The following is an 11,944-nucleotide window of genomic DNA, read 5'->3' as shown; positions in this document are numbered from 1 at the left end:
TTACTAGTGTACACACGTAAGAAGTGAAACTTCTTTATGACCTTATTTTTCAAAAAATAATTTACTATATGCAACTTTACAGAAATACGTCGAATCACGCGTGGTAGGGATAAGAAAAAGATGGCGCGTAACGAAAAAATGTCACGCGTAACGAAAAAATGTTACACTAAATTTTTTCCAACCCCGATAAAGAAGTTTCACTTCAATAAAGAAAATCGACCAAATCTCGGTCACCAGGTATTATAATGCCAAATTCAAGTTTATTCAAAAAATATGAAAATAAAAACTGAATAAAATGATGATAAAAATAAAGAAAATTTGAACTCCGCACATAAACATGTATCACATGAGTCATAACTTTAATCCCAACCTTAAAACGGTATTTATAGACTAAAATATATTAAATTGAAATTTGTATCAAAACATTAAAGTGCGACAAAGTACGGTCACTAACATCATAATCAGCGTCCAAACTAATAATACTTTACGATCCATGTTAAAGGTCGTTCCAATGACGAAGTTATCGAAATTACTTTACTATTATCACACTTTTAATTCTGCCAATGATTTATTGCAAGATTGTGGTCTGATAAATGAAGTTGCTAATCTTTGATACGGGACGACCCCCTTAGATTTCTGTAGGTAGTAACTGTAGATAGGGTCACGCAAACACTGGTTTATTGGTTCTAAATATAATCTAGAATTAGCAGAATTCTAGATTAACTAAAGCACTAAGTTAGTGCTAATTCCTGATGAATCATTTTGTTTTAATTTATAGTTTACTAAATATAAGGTACCACAGATAATATAATACTGATAAAACATTGCTTTAGAAAGAATTACCTAGTCTGATGACTGATCAATTATTATCTATACTAATATTATAAAGCTGAAGAGTTTGTTTGAACGCGCTAATCTCGGGAACTACTGGTCCGATTTGAATTCTTTACTTCACCGAAATTCTTTCGGTGTTAGATAGCCCATTTATCGAGGAAGGCTAATAGGCTATATATCATCACTCTACGACCAACAGGAGCGGAGCAATGCAGGTGATACCGCGCGAAACAGCTAGTTGTTAATAAGATGTGCATAAGAATTAAAGTAATCCATGTTTTATAGAGATTTATTACTCTGTCTTATTACATTGCTTGCAAATCTGAAGGCAAGTTTAAAGAACATTTTAGACAGAGATCATTACCTTGGCTAATCAATTATTATTATTCTTAACTAGCTTCCGCCCGCAACTCCGTCCGCGCGGATGTCGGTCTTCGCGTGGATGGTTTATTTATCCATTTTGAGTACCTCTGACAATAACATCTTATAAATATCTATTGGACCCAATTCCCAAATACGGCTAGGCCTATAATAATACGCAACGTGTGTTCGCGGTTCTACGGAACAACGTCTATGGATAAAACTGAAAAATTAAGATTATTTTTTTTCTACGTATTTTTCCAGGATAAAAAGTATCCTATTTTACGCCCAGGATAATAAGGTATAATTATACCAAGTTTCATCGAAATCGAACCGCTAGTTTTCACGTGATGCCTTCACATACAGACAGACAGACAGACAGACAAAAATTTGTTTAATCACATATTTGGGTTTGGTATCGATCCAGTAACACCCCCTGCTATTTATTTTTTCAATATTTTCAATGTACAGAATTGACCCTTCTACAGATTTATTATATGTATAGATAAGATGTAGGTACATAAAAATAAAAGTAATTATTCACGTTTTATACGCATTTATTACTCTGACTAGAACTTATTATTCAAACCTAGCACATTTCCTTAGTTCAACTATCACCTACGAAGACTCCAATATACCCTCCAATGTAAGAAAAACTTATTTTTTTTATTAATTAACTGCTTGTTCATTAAAATCCGATGTAGCTTGTATTTTCTCAAAAGGCACCATCATAGGATCAGTGGCAGGCATTTGCACAGTCGCCGCGAGTACCGGGTTCGATTTCCCCTCCTTTAGAAGAAGTATTTTTATTAGAGACCCTTCAGCTTGACCAGTCACGGTTCGGAAAAACACATCAGGGTTTATATTGTCACTGAATATCTCTTCCACTTTTGTGGGGAATTTTAGCCGACTCCCTGGTGTCAGAAGTGGGATCTGGGAAAAATAAATAAATTAAGTAGGTACCTACTTTTATGTGTTTAAAAAAAGAGCGTGTCTGCACACGTGTCAGAAGTGAAACTTTTTTGGAAAGATTGAAAGATACCAAAACCGTCGCCTTACCCCATGACGTGGCGATATTGCCATGACGCGACCTTGAAATTTTACTCTCAACGCGTCTAAAGAAGTTTCATTTAAAAACATAACTTGAAGACCAAGGAAAGATTAAGATTACGTACTAAAACGATATTTAGAGAATAGAAAAACATCAATTATAATATTTATAATACGAGACTAAAACCAGTGTTCGTTGCAATGCCGTGTATTTAAAAAAAAATGTGTGCGTGTACTAGTGTACACACGTAAGAAGTGAAACTTCTTTATGACCTTATTTTTCAAAAAATAATTTACTATATGCAACTTTACAGAAATACGTCGGATCACGCGTGGTAGGGATAAGAAAAAGATGGCGCGTAACGGAAAAATGATACACTAAATTTTTTTCCAACCCCGATATAGAAGTTTCACTTCAATAAAAATATTTAACTAAATAATATTTACCCTAACTTTAAATGACGTGTGTTGACTTTTAGTAAGTTACAAAAATAATAATTCATAAAATATAATCGTCAATTATTATTAAAGAAAAAGTAGGTAATAAAATAAAAAATTGTTTGTAAGTACATCAACAACAAAAAATCTTAACTTATCAGTACTGATAAAAAAATATCAGATTTTCTAATTATAGATCTTCAGCGCCACAGGAAAGCATAATTATGTAGCCAGCCCAGTAAATGCATAATCTGATATTAATTATATTATAATCAAATTAAATTATCTTATATTCAATTCTGAAGTCATTTTTTGTTTAGTGAATAAAATCACTTCGAACATTTTATCTTTGTAAAAAAGTTAACATTTTAGTTTGAGTTGCCTTTTTATTATGTATTCTGTGTCCATGGATCTTCTTTTTTAACCGACTTCAAAAAAAAGGAGGAGGTTATCAATTCGGCCGGTATATTTTTTTTTTATGTATGTACACCGATTACTCCGAGGTTTATGAACCGATTTACGTGATTCTTTTTTTGATCGATGCGGGATGGTGTCCCATAAAAATTTTATTCGGATAAGCCCAGTAGTTTTTATTTTATGAGCATTTTTGTCTGTAGGTATTTGTAAATTTTGCAAGTGCAAGTTTGAAGTCGGTTGTTTTTAACGCAGTTATCACTTGTTCATGAGTATATTTTTTTAATCGTAATATAGCAAATTAATAAACTTGAAATGAGTTATAATAAAACTAGCTTTCCGCCCGCGGCTTCGCCCGCGTTTTCAAAGGAAAACCCGCATAGTTCCCGTGGGATTTCCGGGATAAAACCTATCCTATGTGTTAATCCAAGTTACCTCTATATGTGTGCTAAATTCAATTGTAATCGGTTCAGTAGTATTTGCGTGAAAGAGTAACAAACACACACACACACATCCTCACAAACTTTCGCATTTATAATATTAGTAGGATATTAAGAAGTAGATACATTTAAAAAACTATAACCTACTAAGGAATTTATAATTAAATAGCGAGACGCTTCAACGTTTATTCGCATTTTCAGACACAAAAAGAAACACTTATTCAATAAAATAAAAATTTTCTAAAATAGATCTTATTACCTTGATATAAGGGTTATTAACTTTATAGCTCGTTCCTTGTGTGTGAAACAGTACAGACAAACCGACAACCGCTTTGTCTTTGGATGTATTCTCTATGATTAGTGTCATACGAAACACTGGACCCAATCCTTGTACCTGATAATAAACATTTTAATTAATTAATAATTATGTATTTGAAATAACAAGGATTACAAAAAACACTAAAAGAGCGTCACTAATTACTGATAACAAAGTCCATAAAAAACGAAACACTTTTTGGATGCTATTTTCGTCGATTAATAATAATTTTAACTGAAATTAGTTTATTTTCTAGATATACCATTCTTACCATTCTTTACCATTTCAACACAGTCCGGTGTCCTAACTTAAGAGTTAGAAAGTGAGACGTTGTAGGAAGGTAAAATTAAATTCAAATTATTTATTTGCAAGAAATATGGTACTTAGAAAGATTTACAGATGTTATACGTACTTCATATTCTTAAAATTTTAGTAAAACTATTTAAAAAAAAATATTTGTTGCCTGTAAAGTCGGTATACGGGCGAAAGTTTTACGTGACAACGACTTTTTATGTCTGTCTCTCTCGCTCTTAGGCGGGCTAACCATGCCCGAGTGGAAGGGACGCGTGCCTCTCACTCGCTCTCATTGTGAGCGCATAACGTGAGCGGAGCGTAACGCAGTTTCTTGAAGTGTCACCCGGCAAACCAATGTATAAGACGTTGTCATGTCAATAGACTCACTCGGTGTGGCACTCGGGGACTGCCGCGGTAAAGCTATTGCATGCTATGCCTTCAAGCCACACCTCCGCCCGTCGGAGTGGGGAGCGTGAGGTTTTTTCGTTACGGAATTTCTCGATTCGGTCCCCGCGCTCAAGGCCTGCGATAGAAGCTATGCAATAGCTTAAAAACTAGGCTATACCTATAACCTAAATAAATATCTTATTACCTCAGCAGCCAATCTGACGGGTTCCAGAGCACCTATTCCCATCGCGTTATCGCTTTTAGTGTACACTTCTAGAAGTGTCTTAGCAGCTGTCAGACGGAGTCGGTCTAACTCATGTTGGAATGTGTGATGCATTCCTGAAATGGTCGAGAATAAATATAAAAGTGTAACCTATAATCAAATAAATATTTTAAGCTATAACGTAACGAAAAAACCTCACACTCCCCTCTCCGACGGGCGAAGGTGTGGCTTGAAGGCATAGCATGCAATAGCTTTACCGCAGCAGTCCCCGAGTGCCACACGTCGTTTTTATTTTTATTTTTAATTAAATTCTAAACTAATATTCGCAGCAGAACAAGTGTGTTTTGTTCTATTCGATATTGATGGAAGAAGGATCTTATGCAAAACTAAATTTTGTGACAAAAAAATAACAAAAAGTTAACAAATTTTAATGGTTAATGATAATAAATCAGTTTACATTTATATTTTAAAGAAACTACAAGTATATGTAAAGAAAAAATATTATTCATGGAAAAGTAAGTAAGACCAACCATAGACCAAATATAGTTTAATCAATAATCCATTATGCCTGCATTTAATTTAATCCATATCCGAAATAATAGTATTATTATCTATACTAATATTATAAAGCTGAAGAGTTTGTTTGTTTGTTTGTTTGTTTGTTTGTATGTTTGTTTGTTTGTTTGTTTGTTTGAACGCGCTAATCTCGGGAACTACTGGTCCGATTTGAAAAATTCTTTCGGTGTTAGATAGCCCATTTATCGAGGAAGGTTATAGGCTATATTAATTAATCACGCTACGGGCAACAGGAGTAGAGCTACGGGGGTGAAACCGCGCGGAGCAGCTAGTTTATTAATATAAAAGTTATTTTCCTAAACAAATAAATACCTGCAGCATTTTCTCTCTCCCGCATAGATTGTTCCAGAAACAGTTTTGACTTCTTCGGTATGAGCCAAGGTTTCTGTCCAGTGGTTGCAATGGCCGTTGGTTCGACCCCCGCCGCATGTTCGTTGAAATCAGCTGTACGTTTTAATATTTTTAACATGAGATTGCCATCTGAAAAAAATTAAGGTGTGATTATATTTTGGAAGAAGAATAGGTCATTTTTGGAGTAAAGTATTAATCTAATCTACCTGTATTTCGTTTATTTGCAACATTTTTGCTTTAATAGTTATGCTAGGCGCATGAAAACTTACTTTTTTATTCATTTTTTACACTAAAATTACGTTGTATATTGTAACAAAGTTTCTACCGAATTAAAGCAATTTTCTACTTAGTTGAAATCGTAAAAAGGTCGAAATTATGCTAAAATATATAGAAAGTCACGCGTGACGCGATACAAATTCTTGCATCAAAACCGTGGGCGCAAACCGCGTGGAAGAGATCGCTGATAAGCGATAAAGTTTGTTTTGAATATTTGTTATAGTGTTGGTAAATTAAATTCTTAAATATTAATACCTATACATATTATATATACCTATAATAAATATCAAAACGTTTTCTACTATACTATATACTTACTAGCTGTGACTATCGTGAGCACGTGTTCCTCTTGACCCAGTTGTCCAAACTTAATCACGGATGCGTTATCTGAAAATTCGATCGAGATTTAAATCTAAAGAGGAAATTTGTTATTTTCTATCGATTACATCTAAATAAAGATATTAACTATTGAAATATAATATAATATAATCTTTGAATCAAATCTTAAAATCTATTTATTAACTTGGCGCTATTTATCAATAAACATTTTAATAAAAACCGATTCTGTTTATATACATCTACTGATTAATGAGCCCGCGCCTGTCGAACAGTGAAACTATTTTTCGAATCTTCCTTTTTTCCTAAGATTAGCGCGTTCAAGCAAACAAACAAATGCTTCACTTTCATAATATTTACAGATACCCACTCTTTCATGAAGATACCCTCATATTAATTCGAGACACATCTCAAAATACCCACATACAAAATATTAAAAAGTATCTTATATTCATTACTAGCTTACCGCCCGCGGCTTCGCCCGTTTTGTCTAAAACCTAATAAATTATATAGGCACTACACACCTTCCTCTTGAATCACTCTATCTTTTAAAAAAACCCCATCAAAATCCATTGCGTAGTTTTAAAGATTTAAGCATACAAAAGGACATAGGGACAGAGAACGCGACTTTGTTTTATACTTTGTAGTGATGAAACTAATACCCTCAAACTACCCACATACCTCTAACAAACATGCTATCCCGTTTCACCTTCCCGTCATACAGATTCAAATGCCCAGAAGAAAGTGCCACAGCTACCAATGTAATACCAAGATGAAGTACCGGCACTTGGCACATCGCCACTGGTCTATGTTCCAGGCTTATCCACCATTGCTTCTTACCCTTTAATTGTGTTTGTAAAGTTAGCTTGTTCGTTTAATTGATTTGCGAATGTATGAGATAAAGTTTATACGAAATTACGTTATTGTAAAACGAACGAACGATAACCTTTTCCAGTTAAATTGGGAAAATCAAGACAAAAAAACAGACGATGTTCGTGTTGCACTTCACTTTTCTTGTTTCTGTGTTATTATAAAGTATGTATAGAATGGATATACGATTGCATTAATTATGACTTACTACTAAGTACTTTTTTTGTAACAAAATATAATTATTGAACGAGATATCAATAATCAACCCTACACTATTACATTTTTTTTAAATATAATGCAGCCAACATGGTACTATGAGTTACTGCATATTTTAGGGGCTATTCATTCAGTATGTAAGGTACACGAATGAATGAATGACCCCTTCTTTTCTCCGTCTATGTTATATTTACCTTCTTACTATAACAGGCGAGAGTGTTATCACAACAGATAACCACGATACTGCTGTCGAAGTTCATAACTTCAATGGCTATAATGTGCTCCTCTGTCCTGAACAACTGCCGACCTTCCTTCCAATCCCTTTTGAGTAAACATACCGATTTCTCTCTGTAATATTTTGTTTATTTTGAGATTTAGTATTTTGCGATATTCTATCCTTTTGTTGCTTCTTTATTTAATTTTAACGTCAATGTCTGGGCACAAGGTGTCCTTGGAAAATCTACTTCAAAGTCTTACGCTTACAATGAAATTTAATATGGTTATAAATGTACTAGCGGTCCGTGCCGGCTTCACCCGTGGTATCTACATATTTCAAAATAAAAGGTAGCCTATGTTCTTTCTCAGGGTCTAAAGATTGTCTGTGCCAAATTTCATCAAAATCAGTCCAGTAGTTAATGCGTGAAAACCATACATACATACATACAAACCTTACTTCTTTATATTATTCTTCAAAACAAAGCATTTTACTTTCAATAACAAAACATTTTTCAGTTTGACATTTCAGAATACTTCAGCTATTAAATTTTGACTATAGTGCGTGAGAATTATTATAGATTCGTGCTTGGAATGTGATTTTAATTTTCATTAATATACCTTGTGGCTACAGTTATTCTATAATCAACATTGAACAGTCCTGTCGCTACAATTTGGTATGGTACCGCCTTCACTGTGTTTATATTCACCTTAAAACAATTTTTTATATCAAATGTATTGAACTTTGTGGTACATAATATAAATGCTCAATATAAATTATTTACTAGATAAGCATTTTATTGCGCCTATGTATATTTAATAGCAACATAACACATAAATTATATTATTAATTTAATATGTATGGCTACTCAGGAAATATAATTTTAATAATACAAACAAATATTACTTAGAGTTTGCATTTGCATTTTCCTACAAAAGGATTTTCCTAAAAAATAAACAGAACTAGTAAGTACAGAATCAGTATTGGCCTTAACCATAGATAATAGAATAATATACAAACCTTAATCAATTGCGTAAAAGTATGTGGATCCAACACAAGTACATCACCTTCTTCAGTCCCAATCACAAGACAACTCACACCATACTTATCCGTGGAATTCATTTTTAAAGTTGTGATACAGGAAATATGTATTATTTTCTTTGGCAGATCTGCTGTGGCTACAAACTCTAGTTTTTGGTCTATGGTCATTTGCAAGAAGCTCCGTGATTGGCTGCACAAATTATGTGATAGAGAGTAGAGTGTTTTGGAAAGAACCAATAGAGATGCTTCATTGTGATTCACAGGATCTTTGAGCTGTAAAAAAATTGTTAAAATAGTATTCAATTTCAACTTTACAATTTACTTTCTACTAATGAAAATACTATCAAAATTAGTTGAATCATTTTAGTCATCTATACTAATATCATAAAGCTGAAGAGTTTGTTTGTTTGAACGCGCTAATCTCAGGAACTACTGGTCCGATTTTCGAAAAATTCTTTCGGTGTTATGTACCTGTTTCCAAATTTCCATTTCCTGTTCATTAATTTCAACAGTTGGCAATTGGTACATATAGAAGAACTTTAAATGCCGATATATATGGATGCACGAGTCAAAAGCAATTGCTATCAAGGGTGGTGCTTTTGGCATAGTTTCACTTGCATAGAAGCTAACTACTCCTAGCGGTAGATCGGGTAGAACCATGTCAGATATCTGCATTGTGCCTTTGAATATCTGCAAACATAATAAGGATATTGAAATAATTCTGAATAAAATTATTGTGAATTGAGAATGCCGCCTAATAAAGCTCAGTGTTTCATAATAGTTTTAAGAATTCTTAGCTCAATAAGTTGTGTAAAGGAATTTGGAATTAATAATATATTTTATATTATATTATGAGCCATGGCTTTCCCACTGGTGGGTAAAGGTCCCTTTTCCCTCAATCCATTTCTCCCTATTTTGAGGATATAACAATAGAAAATAATCAAAATAACATATCATATTACATTTCATTCAATCAAATAAACATGAAAGGTAGTGATTCAATATGATAATTAATTATTGCCATTTTTTAAGGCAAGTTAAACCAATTTTTAAAGTATCACTATTAAAATTGACTTTACACAGGAAACTGTAAAATATGTAAAAATGGATTTATAAATGACCAATAGCATACCTTTAATTGAGCTCCTTGTTCTTTCCCCATGTCGCCCACAATAAGTTTGACTTCATTATCGTTATTCAAGTCCACCAAAGCTATATTTGATGGCAAAGTGTTGAGATTTATATCTGCTGTCCCAACTTCTACATCTAACCAGCGGCTTATTGCGCCCATATTTAAATTAGACATGTAATATTCTTTTGTATATTAGCATAGAATTATTACATTCAAAATATAAGAATTCTTCTTCCACTATTATTATATATTAGTCGAATTTGGGTGCCATTATTCATATTTCTTATTCAATGACCGTCAGAAAACACTTCATAACATCTAGGCTGATTAAATATCTTGTTAATGTAGCACTTTTTGCAATAAAAAATATTATTTTCGTTTTCTTTTGCAATTTGTTTTGAACTTTGGATCGCGTTGTCATAGCAACGAGCTGTCTGTCAGTTGCATACTCACCACAGAGTATCTAATAACTTTATCAAAACTTGAATTATTTTTAGTTTAAAAATCATTTAAATGTGTGTTTAAATGTGTATTTATAATCAGAAATTTCCTGAATAAAATGTTAATGCGTTTTTGATCTCTATAAAACATACCTACTTCGGAGAAAATGCAAATTCTGTGTATATTCTTGTCAGTGTCAAACGTCAATTAAAATGACAGATAATACGTTGACATTTTTAATTAAAGTTCTCTGTTGACTGTTCTTTGTTTTTGTTTACTAACTTTTTTTGTGTAGGTATCTAGAAAAGTATAAAACTGTGGTTAAAAGTTTTTAAAGTATTAATTTTGTGCTATTAACTTGTGTTACTTAGAGATACTTAATTTGTAAATTCTACACAAATGTGGAAATGAGTACTAATAAATGGTGTATTTTTAACTGCTCTGGTAAGTTTCATAACTTTAAATTGTGATTTTTAAATCAATTTTAATAAAAATTGTTAAAATGTTTTTCTCTTCAAAAATTATGGATTTAGAATAATATTATATACCTATGTCCCTACAAATGTGTAAAATAACCTGGACAACAAATTTTAATTGAACCATGTTTTTAAATCCAATAAGATTCTTTTTTGAAATATTCAAGCCAATAGACTTAGGTATAACAGAATAATGTACTGTTACTGTATTGCATAATGTAAGCTTATCAGGAAATTTATGCAAACTATTAAATATGCAAGTCTATTTAATATATAAAAATAAAACGCATTTTTTTTAGTCACGGCATCACGCGTGAACGGGTGGACTGATTTCGATAATTCTTTATTTATTATATACCTTCAAGTACGAGGATGATGATGACGAGAACGTAAATATGTACCACGGGAGAAGCCAGGGCGGACCACTAGTTTGAAATAAATGTCTTCTGCACTAATTTCAAAAACTATTAATAGGTACCATATGAATCTTATACAACTGTACTAGAACATATTTAAATAAAATTTAAAAGTACATAGCACAGAGTAAATGTAGATTCCTTCTTTATCTAATTCAACCTTATCAATTTATTATTATCAGCAAATACTTCCTGTGATGCTTATTAGAAAATATGTAATATCTATACATATAATAAATCTGTAGAAGGGTCAATTCTGTACATTGAAAATATTGAAAAAATAACTAGCAGGTTAGGTTAATGATAGCAGTTACTGGATCGATACCAAACCCAAATATGTGATTAAAAAAATTTTTGTCTGTCTGTCTGTCTGTCTGTCTGTCTGTATGTGAAGACATCACGTGAAAACTACCGGTTCGATTTCGATGAAACTTGGTATAATTATACCTTATTATCCTGGGCGTAAAATAGGATACTTTTTATCCTGGAAAAATACGTAGAAAAAAAATTAATCTCAATTTTTCAGTTATCCATAGACGTTGTTCTGTAGTAGGTACCGCGAACACACGTTGCGTATTATTATAGACCTAGCCGTATTTGGGTCCAATAGATATTTATAAGATGTAATTGTCCGAGTTACTCAAAATGGAGAAATAAACCATCCACGCAAAGACCGACATCCGCGCGGACGGAGTCGCGGGCGGAAGCTAGTAAATGAATAAAAACAAATATAATGAATTTGGTAAAGTTACTCTCGAGTCACCATGACCTAGAGAAATAGGGGCTTAAATTTCATACTAGCCGAGCTGACTCCTCTACACAATTCGTTAATTCACATTTATC

The 11,944-nt window shown here is 32.7% G+C and overlaps 2 protein-coding genes across 2 annotated transcripts in view; one reads left to right on the top strand and one right to left on the bottom strand.

Annotated features, from left to right (window-relative positions):
• Positions 1 to 1,733: 1,733 nt before the first annotated feature.
• LOC123691116 (Bardet-Biedl syndrome 1 protein homolog) lies at positions 1,734 to 10,165 on the bottom strand. The gene is made up of 11 exons (XM_045635355.1): positions 9,769 to 10,165; positions 9,108 to 9,326; positions 8,616 to 8,909; positions 8,216 to 8,304; positions 7,576 to 7,729; positions 6,977 to 7,136; positions 6,278 to 6,346; positions 5,645 to 5,812; positions 4,739 to 4,872; positions 3,796 to 3,930; positions 1,734 to 2,127 (listed from the first exon to the last, which is right to left on the bottom strand). Exons 1-11 carry the CDS (start codon positions 9,940 to 9,942, stop codon positions 1,864 to 1,866), a joined length of 1,860 nt encoding a protein of 619 aa, XP_045491311.1. The 5' UTR covers positions 9,943 to 10,165; the 3' UTR covers positions 1,734 to 1,863.
• A 356-nt stretch (positions 10,166 to 10,521) lies between these two features.
• The window catches only part of LOC123691045 (rho guanine nucleotide exchange factor 15), a 134,558-nt gene continuing 133,135 nt past the window's right edge, over positions 10,522 to 11,944 (top strand). Inside the window, exon 1 of the mRNA XM_045635232.1 lies at positions 10,522 to 10,653. The gene's annotated coding sequence lies outside the window, so the exon portion shown is untranslated. The remainder of the gene's footprint in view (positions 10,654 to 11,944) is intronic.

This window comes from Colias croceus, chromosome 4 (assembly GCF_905220415.1).
Source record: "Colias croceus chromosome 4, ilColCroc2.1".
NCBI lineage: Eukaryota > Metazoa > Arthropoda > Insecta > Lepidoptera > Pieridae > Colias > Colias croceus.
This window is presented reverse-complemented; position numbering and strand designations above follow the sequence as displayed.

What these genes read in the sequence shown, in the direction of transcription:
- LOC123691116 (XM_045635355.1), bottom strand. Translation starts at nt 9,942, where the DNA reads ATGTCTAATTTAAATATGGGCGCAATAAGCCGCTGGTTAGATGTAGAA. An exon ending in AGAATAACTGTAGCCACAAG is followed by an intron (nt 7,730 to 8,215) that starts GTATATTAATGA and finishes AAAATATTACAG; the next exon opens with AGAGAAATCGGTATGTTTAC. An exon ending in GGAGAGAGAAAATGCTGCAG is followed by an intron (nt 4,873 to 5,644) that starts GTATTTATTTGT and finishes CGACCATTTCAG; the next exon opens with GAATGCATCACACATTCCAA.